The sequence below is a fragment of the Rhagoletis zephyria genome, unplaced genomic scaffold (genome assembly GCF_001687245.7).
Source record: "Rhagoletis zephyria isolate East Lansing unplaced genomic scaffold, Rhagoletis_zephyria_1.1 Rzeph_scaffold_12043, whole genome shotgun sequence".
Lineage (NCBI taxonomy): Eukaryota > Metazoa > Arthropoda > Insecta > Diptera > Tephritidae > Rhagoletis > Rhagoletis zephyria.
Window position 1 is genome coordinate 1 of NW_016169117.1, and position 15,887 is coordinate 15,887.

The 15,887-nt window shown below is 33.1% G+C and overlaps 2 protein-coding genes across 4 annotated transcripts; one reads left to right on the plus strand and one right to left on the minus strand.

Annotated features, from left to right (window-relative positions):
* Window positions 1-4: 4 nt before the first annotated feature.
* On the plus strand, window positions 5-7,071 carry LOC108377405 (uncharacterized; the record flags this gene model as incomplete). The annotated part of the gene is made up of 6 exons (XM_017633665.1): window positions 5-46; window positions 99-308; window positions 1,718-1,894; window positions 1,975-2,273; window positions 6,100-6,245; window positions 6,749-7,071. Coding segments are annotated over 6 exons (1,197 nt in total), but the record flags the coding sequence as incomplete, so codon positions are not given.
* Window positions 7,072-13,307: 6,236 nt separating this feature from the next.
* On the minus strand, window positions 13,308-15,435 carry LOC108377406 (uncharacterized). 3 transcript variants are annotated; one of them, XM_017633668.1, is made up of 5 exons: window positions 15,359-15,435; window positions 14,720-15,284; window positions 14,115-14,658; window positions 13,878-14,051; window positions 13,308-13,795 (listed from the first exon to the last, which is right to left on the minus strand). In XM_017633668.1, exons 1-5 carry the CDS (start codon window positions 15,405-15,407, stop codon window positions 13,685-13,687), a joined length of 1,443 nt encoding a protein of 480 aa, XP_017489157.1. In that variant the 5' UTR covers window positions 15,408-15,435; the 3' UTR covers window positions 13,308-13,684. The 3 variants fall into 3 exon arrangements, with proteins under 3 accessions (XP_017489157.1, XP_017489155.1, XP_017489156.1); XM_017633666.1 differs by having other exon boundaries at window positions 13,308-13,819; XM_017633667.1 differs by having other exon boundaries at window positions 13,872-14,051.
* Between the last annotated feature and the right edge of the window lie 452 nt (window positions 15,436-15,887).

Below are 15,887 nucleotides of genomic sequence, written 5' to 3' on the forward strand. Positions count from 1 at the left end.
GCGCGAGCAAGGAAAATGCGACGTGCTTAGCATATTGGAAAAGGAGGTACGGAAAAAAAATACATTGATAAAAACTCTCAAACTTTTCCATTCTACAGGAACTGCTCCTGTCCCCACGTGAAATCGCAAGGCGCGAGCGCGCGTTCAAGGTCTTCAACCAATTATATTACAACAAAAGTTGGATTGATGTGCTTTGTTTGAAGAGTTTACGTGATAATCCTAACCTATTGCTGCCACAGTGCAAAGTTTCCACTCCTTTTCTACACCATCTAACAAACAACAAATATGGGGTGCTGAAGAAATTTTTGGTAAGTTCAGGAACAATATTTTGATCAGCAAAAGTAATGCTGCCGTAAATCTCAGGGAGTATTGATCGGTAATTGCTTTCATTGAGCAGATGAGACTTCAGAACACTTGTGGAGATGTTTACTGGTCACTTCTGGTGGACTAAAAACCTCACTAGGCTGGTAGGCTTACATGACAATCTCATGTTGACCTGCCTTCGCATGGGTTAGGTTGCAGTTTTGGGCAGCGATTTGTTGAGGGACGAAGACCTGAGCTCTTTAGCGCCCAACTAACTTTTGTGTCCTCCACTTCACTACAGGGGTTGCGATCGGTTTGATAACAGTCCCATCGGTAGTGATGAACCATCTATGGAACTACCGTTCTCTCTCTGCTAACCTAGGATCCTAGCCTCCATGGAATCCGTAAAAGTTATCTAAATTTAAACTAAATTTTTATATTAGATATATTCTGTAAGAAAGAAGAATACCGATAGGAATACAATATTTAAACAGTCAAGCAAATTTCAACCTCTATGGAACAGAAAAGCCATGAATTATTTTTTAAAGAGGTCAAGAGTCCAAAACGTCTATATTTTTTTTTTACAGCATTGATGATCCATTTGAAGACAAACCCTACTTCGAAAAGAGAATTTCTCTAAAAATTAAAATTTATACATATAAGTCCATAAATTTGCTTTTTGCTGACTCTGAATGAAGAAAATTTATAGAGATCTAAAGGTTTAGTTAGGCTAGACTTAATTTGCGTAACATAACCTAATATATTGGCCAACGCAAGATATTTTTGTTTAGGAACTTTTTGATGTAGCTTATAGGCGGTAGAGTGATAATTAGCTGAAAAGGAAAAACAAAACTTTTTCACTTCTCGCTAAGTGGATGTGTTGAGTAATTAGTAGATACTCTTAAAACCGTATACATATAAGCCGTTCATTTTCCGGACTGTCTGTTAAATTTCAGCGACCTTCTCTTACCGAATAATATGTCCAAACAATAAAACTCTTTAGATTTTTCAAAGCACAGCGAGGTAAGTTAGCTGAAAGAATATACTGAACACTACGCCCAGTATGGAATTTTATATCCTGATTGCGATTACTTAACCCTGAATGTCCAAAAGACCTTTCGATTTGTTAATAAATGCCCAACGAATCTTGGAAGACAAAATCCATATTTTAATATTTTCAACTCAGGTCAGGCGTCATATTAGACCACTTTGCACTATTAAGTTGATCCGGTCCCATGACGACAGTTGATGATTCTTCTCTTTTCCGTTCGACGGTAGCTTAATTTTTTTACATTTGGTGGTTTCAACTCCGACTATTCAATCGTACAAATAATGACGAAACCGAAATATTCTAACTATTAACCAGCTACTTTGTGTTTCATGTTTATAATGTATGTATATCATTTATTCTTAGAAAATGCTTCAAGCCCGCAGTCCATTTTATAATGAACAAATGCTTAAGTGTCCGGATAAGAAAGTTTGGGAAAAACATCGTGAGACACATTTGAATCATATACAATATCAGACGCGTCGAAATATGCTAACGATATTGCGTACGATTCGCCAACTTAGGGCCAGGGGAAAACTTGACGTAAGTATTCACTTTTTTATTTGTTGCATATGTATGTGTGTAAAATGTCTTATACCCATATTAATTTATAAAATTTAAAGAAACTCAGTAAATACATCGAAGAAGTTATGGGCGATTATGTAGTGCTAAAGACACATCGTGTCATGCCCTGGAAATTCGAATTTTTGAATGAAGTCTACAACACATTGGCGCTGGCTTATATCGATCGTTTCATTCAACCGAGTGATTTGTCATCAGCACAAAATAATGCAGGTCACTTAATGCGATTGCTACGTATCCCAACCGATAAGAACAAAGATCGTCAAGTGAGCTTTGTCTTCGGCGATAAATCCACCTATCAGGAACCGGATGCTATTGACTATACAATGATCGCTTATAAGTATGTATGACTTTTACACCTAACTATATTACAGAGTGAATATGTCTAGTGAAGAGAGGGCTTACATATTGCCGGTTTTCAATATCATCAAATTTCGCATCACCCTGTACCGATAAAAAAAAAGTTCTGACTTCAAAAATTAAAACCTTATCACACATCTACAGTCTTTACATCGCAGTCTCATATTTAAAACTAGAAAGAATGGTGCAAATCTAATGATCTTGACACTCATTTTTTTTATATTTCGTAAACATTGGGTATAAGTTAACAAAATTCGACTTTTCACAGTCTCTCCTTTTCAAAAGTATTTTCAAACTAAAATCTTCTTACATCTCTTTCCTCTAACATTGTGATAAATATTTCAATTAAGTTATGAAATAAGTTGAATTTGATTTTCAAACGCGTGGAAACCCTCCTAAAGAAATGTCGTTTAGTAATTCATCTAAATTTTTAAATATGATATTGAATGTAACCTTTTAAGCAGGTGGCAACCTTCTTCAAACGTAAATGTGAAAACTAAAGATTTCTTAACACTCTTTCGTTAGACACCCGTATTTTAATATTTCCTATAACTTGTATATAAATTAATTAAATTCAACTTTCAACTTTTTCAAACAGGCGAAAACTCTATTCAAAATATTTTCCTAAATAACCTTCATCTGACAGACATCGTGATATATATTCTAATAAACTGATGATTAAGTTGAATTTAATTTTTTTTACATGTGGCAACCCTCTAAATATAGTTTGGAAATACAGCCTTGTCAAACCCATTACCAATATTTGAATAAAGTAAAGTATAAAGTAAATTGAATTTAACTTTTTAAATGGGTGGCAACTCTCTTTGAGCACCTAAAAAATATTCTTAGTGTTCAAACGAAATATTTCTTACACTCTTATGTTGAGCATATTTTAATACTTCCTTGTTTATAAGTTAGCTGAATTCGACTTTTAAAACAGGTGGCAACCCTCCAGAAAATTGTCCAACTAAATTCTTATAAAACCTCTTTGGTCTGACACCCATATTGTGATACATATCTCAATTATTTAATTCCTTTACATCAAGTAGAATTTGATTTTTCAAACAGGTGACAACCGCCCTTCATGTAGTTTAGAACTAAAACCTTTCTGAAAAACATTTCGATTGACACCCATATTGCAGTAATTCATTTAAATTAATTGAATCTAATTTTTAATCGGATTGTAACGCTAGTAAAACACCTAAATAATATTCTAAATCTTCAATCCGAAGATTCCTTAACCATCTTTCGTTTCACACCCATATTATAATTTTTCAGATACATACATAGCTTGCGAATAATTAATTTATATTTTATTTTTTAAACGGGTGGCAACCTTTTTCAAAATATTATTAAACTGCAACATTTTTAGGCCTCTTGATATCCATTTTTTAATATAGTTTTCAAATAAATAATTCCCTTAATTCAAGCTGAAAATTTACTTTTTAAACAGGTGGCAGCCCTTCCCCATGAGTGTAGAATCGATTTTATATATCTCCATACCAAGTTTCAGTCCTCTATCACAAATATTTCCCGCGATATATACTATGAAAAATTCCGTTCATATGGGAGTGCCACGCCCCCTTGTACAATCGAGATTAAAACTATCATATCTTTTAAACTACCACATCCTCGAATGTCGTCCTTCAAACTTTATTAGTTTTAGACAAACAAAAAATTTTACACTTCTCTTTATAAGGTATTGAGAGTTACAATATGCATAAATGAAGATACTGGATCAATACACTGTACAGCACTCGGTCGGGTATAGGACCGAACCAATTTTTTTAAGAGATTGAATCGTAGGTAAAAAAATAGTTTCTCCGTTTAGCCTCCGAAATCGAGATATGGGCCTTCGAAGTTCGAAATAGGAGGAGCTTTGGTAAAAAATTATTATTTCATTATTATATGTAAATAACTAAAAAAACTAAAAATATAAGCGTAGTCCGCCTTTTGCTCTTATTTAAATGGTATGTAACTTTTTTTGTGCAAACTTAAATTACTTGTGCTATAAGAGGTCAAAGATCGGGCCTCCGAAATATTAAAAACCTTATATTTCAACAAATATTTAACTGGTTTTTAAAAATCGATGTAAACGTGATTAAACACCCTTTCTTCTGATATGCAAATTTGTATACTTCGTATGTACAAATTAAAAAAATAAACATTTCAAAGGAAAAAATACCTTTGTTTTATAAAAAAAAAATATTTTAAACAAAAAAATTACTAGCCGATTTTTAAAAAAATCATATCGTTGTAATTGAAATCGAACCTTCTTTCTTCTGATTTGCGTTTTGTATACTTCGTATATAAAAGTTCGAAAAAAAAACTTAAAAGAAAGAATTTTTTTTTTATAAAAAAAATCACAAAAAGTTACCAACCGATTTTTTAAAAATTGGTATCGTTGTAAAGGCGATTAAACCCCCCTCCTTCTGGTATGCATATTTGTATACGTCGTACATAAAAATTTGAGAAAAAACACTTAAAAGCAAATAATACATTTTTTTATAAAAAAAAACATATTTTAAACATAAAAATTACAAACCGATTTTTAAAAAATTTTTAACGTTTTAAATGATACCAGATAACTTTTACTTTTTTAAACCCACAAATTTCTATTTACAAATGTACACAAAAGAAAATTTAATTAAAAGCTCTTTTTCGCTCTATACAAACTCCACCACCGAAACTGAGCATATATGCGTTATTTCGGGTTTTTTCAAAAGCATTTTTTCGGTTTTCAACCGAAACTGTTTTTTCATATGCGCAGTTATGTACAATTTCAGGGTGCCATTGTTGCACAAAAAACTTCTTCACGAACATAACGCTTTCTTTAGGTTATCTAAGATCGCAATGGGGGATATTCTGACCAAGGACACGATATCGTATGTAGGTAGCGCTGAAGTTGAAATAAAACATATATTCGACATAAAATTCTTGATTTATTTGCGCTAAAAATTAGTTTAAAAACAATAAAAAGTTTCAATGGAAATTTGAGTAACGTAACGTCTTGTAACGTCACGTTGTTGCTATTGTAGCGGCACTACTAAGCCCCGCCTATTTCGGTTTGTCCATCAGTCGCTATTATCAAGCTCAACTAACGGCAGGCCCAATAAACTGGCAGTTTCGCCATGGTTGGACCAAAGAGAGAGGGGTGTTAGTTGAGTGGGATTGAGCTGGCATGTGAAGAGGTGGTTGATAAAAAATTAGGAAAGATTTTTACATTTTGGAACATTTTGTCATACTAATGTCACGCCGCGCTATATTGGAATTGCCCATAAGTACAAATGTACTTCTCCTTAAACACATCAAAAGAATTTAATAAAAGACTAATATTTTTAATATCAGCTACAATATATTGTTATTCAAATTAACTTTTTAATGCACATTTGAAATTCGATACGATACAAGGGTTCTGGTTCTACATTCCAAAAACTATCGTTCGAAAATTATCGAGTTAAAATTATCGTTATTGAAAGGCAAAAATGTCGATATGGCATCGTATCGTATCGAATGTCGTGTCCCTACTTCTGTCGACCACAAAACCAAACGTGAACGTGAATTGTTGGTGAAAAAGTTGGAAAAAATGTATCTATAAAAAATTAATTTTCGGGCGGGACGAAGTTCGCCGCCGGGTCTGACAACATCATAATTTTGAATTTTTCTGCTATTATTGTCAAGGAAACTCATGCAATAGAAGAAAAGAAAATGTCTATAAACTTTCTGTTAACAGTTCTTTAGCATATTTCTAATACTACACTTGAACTCCATTCTCAATTCAATATCGTTTTCACTATATCTTCCAGAAAATATTTGGCTCGCTTGGAGAAACGTATTCACTTCGCTAAATACTCGATTGAAAAATGCTATTTGTTGCACGAGATCGCCCGCAGTCATCTGCGACAGAGCCGATTTGACGAGTGTGTTTCGGTGGCTCGTAAAGCTATTGAAGGTATGTACTATATATAGTAGGTAGCTCTCCCGAAATTTAGAGATCAATTGAAAGATATTAATATATTTTTTAATATAATTAATTGGCACATTCAATAAAAATCTTCTTTCCTAAAATTTTTACTCTTTTTGAAGTCTAACAATGAATCAAATTTCCTTTGTGCTAAAAGGTGCAAAAGTACTACAGTACTACAGTACTCATATACTATACCGCCTGTTTAACTACAATAGCTCTGTTCCACACGTTTTCTGTGCTGGGTTCGGTAATTAGGTTTTCTAATTAAAAATTACTTTCTTATAAATATCAAAACTTTTCAAAAGTTCCCAGAGCCTTAGAAACGCAATAAGTTCCAGCCTTCAATAAAGAAAAAAAAAACTTAAACTAATTTCGCAACTAACCAATTAAATTTCTTATGAATAACTCCCTTAAGAAAAAAATACTATGTTTGGTAGTTTCTTTCTATGTATATGTATATATATTATATATTTTCCAATTCTATCTAGAATCGAAAAACTGCAACAGCAACGTTTGGCGCTTCTTAAGCACCATACTTATATGTAAGGCCCATACAGTTCTTCACAAGGTGGAACGTGCCAAGGAAATACTAGATGAATCCTATGCGGTAGCAAAGAGCATGAATAGCCCTGAATTGATGTCTTTCATTGAGAGCTGTCGCCAAGTGAATGAGGCAGAAATATCATTGAAAAAGCGTTATCAGTCAACGGATTCGATCCGCAAGCGCAGAAGCAAAGTTTCGCTTGAAAGCCGCAACTCACAAATATCACAACCTAGTAGTGAAACAAACGATGAATTAAATGCAGCATAATATTTATATTCGAAAATTGTTGAAAAGCTCAACGATTAAAAAATATAGAAACTAAACAAATTTATAAAAATTTATTTGAGATTTCATTACGCTACTACCACTACACTTTCGCGTAATGATTGGTAAATTCATAATATTTAAATACATAATTATTTTTTGCATCAAATATCAACAGGAAATAATGTTACTCTTGTGCCATGTACGGGTATCCAGGTGTGTGTAAAACGAGTGATTAAAAATATTTCCGGATTGAGGTATAGGATATTTCGTTATTTTAAACAGCATAACTTTCATAAGCATATTATTTATCTGTTATGGATTTATTTCAGAGTAGACCCAAAAATTTTGCCATATTGAGCATTAAGTGTAAGTAAATCAAAGCGTGAATTACTATGATAGTTCATGCTTTCGTAAACTTCTTAATTGTTTTGACTTCCTGTTTAAATGTTATCGAAAAACATATCGTTTGTAATAATATATACGTTGCCAGTTTGGTAAATTGTTACCAAAATTGGTAGAAAAAACTGGGTTAGAAAAAAAGTAATTTTTGTAGATTTTTGTTGAAGCATTCTGTTTAAAAAACAATTAAAGCTTATCGTTCCCGCTTTATTTTTCCTAGTTATTATAATATTACACATTTCTTTTCAGTGTAGTCTACCGAAGTAGCACGCTGGTGTATATTGGTATATTGGTGAATTTGTGAATTTTGGTACAATTAATCAGATTTATACCAAAATTCGTAAACTTACACCAAATTACACAGCAGTGTGCTACTTGAGTACTTTATTGCGTTGAATTTTGCACGCTTTAATGCACGCTTTTTATATACATTATATACATATATGAAACTTGTACCACCTTAATTTATTTATTTTATTTATTTCTTATTTAATTTTTTATGAATTTTTTTATATTTATTTTTTAAATTTTTTATTTATTTTTTATTAAAAAAAACATATATTTTTTAAGCTTTGATTCATATTCAATAAAGTTTTATTGTTAAAACCAAAAACTAATTTTCTTTGGCACTATAAGGGGTTTCAAACTCTTGGAATTTTTGTTGCTCAAAGAATTGAGGCCTATCTACGTACAGCTTTGGCATTGCGTTGGCTTTGGCGTCGCTTCATCAGCTGACTATAAATAAATGAATTCAAATGCAGCAGTCTACATAGCCAACATTTGGCAACGCTAACGCCAACACAACGAAGAACTCATATCTATTCGCGTGCGTCGCTCGTCAGCTGTTGCAAATAACAAATAAAAATATGTGAAATATTTTTCTTTTTTCGTATATTCTTCGTTTTTAAAGCAATATTGTTATGAAATATTAATTTATCAGTCGGTAGTATGTTAATTTAGTGGCCAAAGTATTCGCTGCCATGCGTTCATTGTAGCAAGCACTGGCGTTACCCGCGCTGCTGTCTAAGCGACACCAACGCCAACGCAACGCCAAAGTTATATGTAGACGGGTAGTTCCGTTCACTTGAATATGCATGTAGATATGATGTTAAGCTGTTAAGTACTGACTTTTTAATCATGTAATTTGTTCACTGTCTCTGACTTTTTATAATCTTTTCTTTGAACTCAATTTAGCTTCATATTTTGTGATCATATAGTCACACTAAGAAGTACCAACAAATTTTAACTATTTACAAAGAAAACATTTTTCTTTCAATAAGATTCTGCTTCCGGTTTTATCTCCAGTGGAAATTCAGCATTATTCACAAATAAACCTATTTTTATTGCTAATAAAATTATATCAGGTAATAAGAGAGTGCAAAGTGGTCACAGTGTCTGGGAAAGTACATATAGAGGGCGTACATATATTCAATACGACCTCTATCTGAAGTTTATTTAAAAACTACTTTCTGATAATAGAACCCATCTGAGACTTAACTATCCTCACTGGTTTTAATTTTAAATTTAAAATTCAACAGCTAATTCCTCTGAGAAGCGATATACAATTTAGGCATTAACATAATCGATTGCAGTTAACTCTAAGGTGCATTTTTGGATGGGAATCTCTTTTTTTTGTGAAATCTCCATATAGATCGTATTGGCGCATATTCATAGTACAGCTACAAAGGCGAAACTAATAAAGTTGCAACTTAAATTTAAGTACCAACTTAAAATTCACTTCTATTCATAATCGCATTTCAGACTCCCACTAAGTAGTTTTAATCTAGTTTTACGACACAGCAAACCGAGTGTGAAAATGTATCATTTTTCTTTACGATATTTTATCGAAAGCATGCTACGAAACATACAAACACATATCTAAATGTTATGCACTAATTTTGCAGTTTTGACTTAGTTGTGAGCTAAATATGACTATGAATATGCGGCATTGTTTTTACATCAATATGAAAATTAAAGCTCGGACTAAATGTCAAGTAGCAAAATTTTTTTAACGAGTTGGGATTTTTTCAATGGAAATTTTGTTTTATTTTAAAAGACTACCAAAGAGTGTATGTATGTTCTTTTTTTCGTGAAAAATAAAATCATGTCACGGAAGGCCCGGTTGAATTGACATGAAAAGGAATTCTTGTTATTCCTAAACTGAGTGCGACAGTTACTAATTCAATCCACATAAAAAATTGATAATAAAAGTTTAATAGCTTGCACGAATTACAACAAAATTAATCAAACTTCAAAAAATCGGCTTTAAAATTTCAAATTTTTTTTTTTTTAATATTTAGAAAATTTTCGGTGTTGTGCATTTTCTTCCATATAACACATGACCAACAATTTTTTTTTATATGAAAAAAATCTGCAACACCCCACGAAAAAATTCTAAAAAATCAAGGGTAACTTTAAACGAATTCAAACTTGCACTTTATTTGTGCAAAATTGAATGGTCTACAAAACTGCATACCCGAAAATTTTCTAAATATTCTACTAAAAATTTTGAAAATTCGAGGACAGTTTTATGAAGTTTGATTAATTCTTTTGCAATCTGTGCAAGCTTTGAAATTTTTATTATTGTGGTTTCTGTTATAGATTAAATTATATTTTGCTAATTAGTTGATCGCATCTGCACATACGTGGCTAGTGTTTAATAGACAAACTCTTTAACTTTTAATAAATGTCATTAATATTTTCTTTGTATGTTAATTCTTTATTGATGAAATCCACATATTTATAATTCATATGTGTATCCTTTTAATTTTGTTATAGTACAAGGTATTTATTACAATTGATATTCTAAAATTATGCTTAAATCAATTCAGTTATATTTAAAATGTTAACAATATTTTTTTTCTTATTTGGAAGGAATGATTCTGATGAATTAACGAACGGCGTCTTGCTGTACCTTTGTTAAATCTTTACCTAAGAGGAATGGACACACAATTTATACAAATATTATTAATAATAAGGAGGAAAAAAAAATTAAATAAAATTTAAAAATTTAATGAGAAAACAAAAGATAATTAAAAAACAATTATATAGTAACAAATACATATCGCTCATTTACTTCAAGTGTCATAATTGAAAAGTATATAAAATCGAGTTAAGTATGCAGAAATGACCGCTATATGTTCATCTATTTATGTGAAAATTTAATAGCTGTAGCGTCGGCTGAGTGGAAGATCGCCCTATCTCGGCTGCCGGTTCGGAAACGCCCTATCTCAGCAAATTGTTAAATAGAAGCGCTATCTTATATTTCAACTGCCGCTTCAAAGGTGCCATATCTCAATATAAATTCAGTATTCAGCCGTTGAGATAGCGCATTTTCCCAATTTAAACATGGAAGGTTTAAAAACTTCATATTATCAGGAATAAGGGCTTTTTCCTTGCCCTTTACAGCTAAAGGCCGGTATGCAGCTCTCCAGAAAATGGAAAAGAAAAAAAATTGCCAGTATTTCGTGTGTGTGTCCAAGGAATTCTGATACTTCACATCCTGTTGCCTCACTCTTTCCTCAAGAAATAATGGAACCGGCATACATTTCTGTTGCAAGCATGTGCTCTTTTTTTATAAAAAAAAACTTTAGAAATCCGCCTTAGAAAGCGTAGCAAATTTCTTAACAACTGCGTAGTGCCTTAAGGAAATTTAACACAAGAACATTTCTTAGTCATTTCTTGTACGTCATTTTATGTAGAGTTTTTGCTTTTCTTGAGAGCTGCACACTGGCCTTTAAAATAGAAAAGGCAAAAAAAGGTAATCGAATATGCTCTATCTCTCTAGCAGAAAAAAAGGCAATTTCCATAAAATCCGTTCCCTGTTTATCATATCGGGCCTTAACCGCCAAAATAACGTAAGCGACACTTTTTTCAAAATTTTCTTTTTGATGCAGAAATATTCCTATAGCATCTAGATGCATTTCTGCATCAAAAAGAAAATTTTGAAAAAAATGTCGCTTACGTTATTTTGGCGGTTAGGGCTCGATATATTTGCAATGTTTTTCAATTTAAAATATTTTTGTTATTTTTTTTTTTTAATATGATGCTATAACGAAAACTCCATAAGTCAAACTTTCAAACTTTATACAGAATTTAAAAAAATCCAACAAATTTTCATCTAAATTTTGAACTTTTTAGTTTGAACTTTTAGAAAATTCTGGGTATGCATCGGTTATGTAATTCTATTAAAACCAGTGCAAGTTTTAAGAAGTTAAAATTCGCGTTAATTTTTAATAATTTTTTTTTCGGCGGATTTTGCGGTTTTTTCCTATAACAAATGCAATTTATACATTTATTTTAAGCGCTTAAAACTTGCACTTGTTTTACTAGAATTAACTAACCGAGGTATCTGCATTCCCATTTTGTTTTCTTAATTCGGATTAAAAAGTTCAAAATCTAGATCAAAACTCGTTGAATTTTTCTAAATTCAGTATAAAGTTTGAATACGAGGGTTTGATTAAAGCATGAACCATAGTTTTATAAAAAATAACAAACAAATTTTAACTTTAAAATCAATGCAAATATAAAAAAACACCATGCACTCACTTTTTCATTTTCAATGAAAACCTAACTTTTAGTTTGGCTGAGGGTCAGCGATTAGAGGTGCGTTCTACCAAGCCGCAGGAGCCGGTTTCATTGTTTTTATTAAAACTTCTTAAATCAGTTTAAAGCTCTCAAGAAAAAAAAAATTTTCTGTGTATTTATTTCTTCACAAAAATTTACAGCAAAGGTAAATGAGAAATATTTCTTGACATTTTTCTTTAGGGCTGGGTACTCGTCCTTAAGGCGCTGGCCCAATGCAGGCTTGCTTTGCGCGCCTTGCTGACTTCAATTTGCTTTGATTTACTTTGAAAACTTGCTTGGCCGAATGGTGGCTTGGAACGCTGTCAAAGTAACCAGCTGTCTGGTTGAAAAGTCAATGTCTGTTCCCTTAACGTTAATAATTATTTCCTAGAAAACTCTAAAAAATGTATCAAAAACTTTCAGATTTATTTTTAAATTAATGCGAAATATTGTTTGTATTTAAAAGAAATGATAATAATGATACATATATATCTATATCTACATTTACTAGAAAAAACTATAACTTAAAAAAGCGATTTACTTGATGAAAAGAGCTATAAAAGTTTTTTCCTCTCGTGTAAAATTTGTAAATGTGAGCTTTGCATCATTTTACTATAAGATAACAGATATGTTAAATATAAATATAGAAACAATGAATCCTTTTTATTTAATTTCGAGTTACCTGCATTTTCTGTGACTTTTTTAAATTAAGTAAGCAAATTTTTGTTTGAATTTATGTATTTTGAAAGGAACTACCTCCTTGTCAAAATCCTACAAAACGCTTTCAAATAAAACATTTGCTTATTTCAAGCTTTGAGGCGCTTAAAGCAAGTGAAGAAAAGCTGCCATTTGACCAGCCTTTATACGTTTTAGTATATTCCAAATAATTTTTGACACTTCTCGCAGCGAAGCAAGCAAAGCAAGCCTGCATTGGGCCAGCACTTTTATTACTGCAGCTGGAATAATTCCAGCATGTTGGGTGATAAGCTTTAGGGACCAAATATTTTGAAAAATAAAACTGAAATCATACAGTGCAGAACTCACGAGTAGTTCATTTAAAAACCAAGTAAATACGATCTCGTGAATTTTCATGCAGGGACATATGTACGTATGTAGCCATTTAGTCATACTGATGACATATTTCTATATATCTATTTTAAAATATACGTGAATCATTTGATAAACTTACCTACGAAAAATTCCATAGAAATTTTTTGTAGTTAAGCTTAATTAATGATTTAACTATACTTTAAAATAAATACGTTAAGATTCCTTAGTAAAATAAAATAAAAATAAAATAAAATAAAGAAAAACTAAGATACATACTATTAAAAAAGTATCACCTCCCTCCTACATAAAATGTTCATTAACTTAAGTAAAAAAAATTAATATACATATAAACAAAAGTGTTAACCCCTGACTCTGGGAATCTCAATCACATCACTAACAGCTAAATATCTATTTAAACTTAATGATTATGTTAATTTGAGTTTAGTAGATGCAAACTAACTTATAATTAATAATTCTTCAATTAGACAATATTTTATACTAATTTTCTAATGTTTCTAATAATGATGCATATATGTATGAATAACTAATTAATATGTATACACTCGTATATGCATGTCTCCCCTCCTTGTAAACGAAATTAAAGCTTTGTATGTTTAACGGTGTCCGTCCAGTAGTTTTGTATTGTCATCGCCTCTAGCGAATTGAGAAATGAATCGTTATCCAAACTGTACATCTCATCGGAATTATCCTGTAAATCATCAAAAGAAATTAACTTCATTGACGCAGCCATTATAAATTCTTAGCCTGATTAAACGATTCCTTACACTTACACGCATCGTGCTATCATCGATGTAGACACTCGAGTCAGGCTCGCTAAGCGCCTGTGGTTTATTGAGGTATCTACGCCGATAGAGCACTATGCCAATGGTGCCAACAGTACAGCATATACCGAAGATAGTGAAACAGATGGCAGAAATGGCGCCAGCGTCGAGAAAGTAAGTACGCTACGGAAAAGAAGAAAAACTTACATCACAATCTCGTTCAAATTCCAATGCATATCCTCTCACCTGTATCGATAATGCCTCCGAGGAGATGTTGCTCTCTTCACCGCCATCGAAATCGTTGGACGCCGTCGACGCACTTCGCGTCAATAGGCTCTTTGTATCCGCCGAGTAGTTTATGAATCGATTAATATGCTTGTATTCGGCCGATAGCACTTTCGATTTTCGCGATCGATGCTCGTTTTCGGCGCGTCGCAATTCCTCCTCCTTGTTGGCATTCTCCAACGTGAAGGGTATGCGTTGTTGTGCCGTCGCTACTGCCGACTCTGTTGGCACACTAAGCGTTCCACGATCGTTTTCGCTTGATTCTGGTGCATTCGTAAGCAATTTGGGCGCTGGTACAGCGGCAGCTGCTGCAATCGCATTCAACCAGTCCAACGTCTCGGAGTGTAAGGAGTCCAATCGGGATTTTGATGCCACAGGCAGCGCCGTCGAACTGGTGGTCGGCGGGCTCGCAGCCTTCGGTGCCTGTAGAGTTCGTGTGGCTGTTGTGGTGCTATTGTTTAGCTCATTCGCGCCTCTTTGACAGTTTTCGCAAGTTGTATTGTTTCTAAATATCCAAAAAAAAAGAGAATTATAGGACTGGGAGATCCTTCACTTGAATTACTTACTTCGACTGATCGGAAGCCCGACTAAAGTTCGTATAATTATTCATCTCTGCATCATCGCCTCTCAATTTTAGACCCCTTTCCTCCATTGGCATCGATCTCTGCTCAGCCACAACTGCAGCCACCTCTGGCTCTTCAATAGCCTCAACTTCGTCTTTTACATCTTCTAGCGTTTTATTAAAATTCCCTGCAGATCTTTTGTACTCCAACTGCTCTGGGCTCAGTCTGCTCTCATTCACCACCACATTCTCATGCTCTTCAGCAGTTTGTCGCCCTAATTCCTTATCTGCTTGTGCCACAGCGCTATCGTCCGTGTCCTCTGTCGGCAATTCATCACCACTACCTCCCGCAATGTCTTCTTGGTTTTGCTGTGGCGCTGATTCAACAATACCCTCCTCTTCTGTGCTTTGAGTAAGAGCAGTGCCTGTCGTCGTTGTGGACCATTCTATTGAGGCCGTCGTCTGATGTAGCTTTGTAACGGCTTTCACTGATTTACTATTTTGATTGTACTCTTGGGAAATATCCTGGCTAGGATATGTGTGCACGATGGCTATGCTCAGAAGGATAGCTGGATGTATTGAAAGAAAAACCATAGCTAAGTATCTGTGTAAAATGCAACGGTATGAATATAGCTATACTCACTGCTTAACGTTGTTATCCAGAACCAATGTGACCACCAATAGAACGTCATGATGCTACGCGTTGTATGATTTTGATGTGTAATGCTAAAAAATAAAAAATAAAAATTTGGTGAATAGCATGACAATTTACAATTTATCAAAGAAAATATTTGTAAATATACAGGGAGTCTCGAAATTATGCCTTTTCTACTTTCACAAAAAGTTGGCGGCTAAAGGCGCCCTACCTCAACCGAACATACATATATTGAAAATGTGCTAAGATAAGGCATTTTTCAATCGACAGCTGAGATAGGGCGTTTTTGATCCGATTTCTTCGTTCTTCAACCAAATTTTGAAATATGGCGTTCTTGAAAAGTTTTCTGAGATACATAGGTCGTTTTTGGACTGGCAGCCGAGATAGGTCGATCGTCCACCCAGTTGTCGAAACACAAGTGCGTAGTATTGAAAATTTAAAGCACAGCTCGGTAAATCGAGTCAAAACTCAAAAATATTTCCATATAAATTTTGGTATTCTGGTCCCAGCTGATGGT

What these genes read in the sequence shown, in the direction of transcription:
- LOC108377406 (XM_017633666.1), bottom strand. Translation starts at nt 15,407, where the DNA reads ATGACGTTCTATTGGTGGTCACATTGGTTCTGGATAACAACGTTAAGC. An exon ending in CGGGCTTCCGATCAGTCGAA is followed by an intron (nt 14,659 to 14,719) that starts GTAAGTAATTCA and finishes TTGGATATTTAG; the next exon opens with AAACAATACAACTTGCGAAA. An exon ending in CGGAGGCATTATCGATACAG is followed by an intron (nt 14,052 to 14,114) that starts GTGAGAGGATAT and finishes TCTTTTCCGTAG; the next exon opens with CGTACTTACTTTCTCGACGC.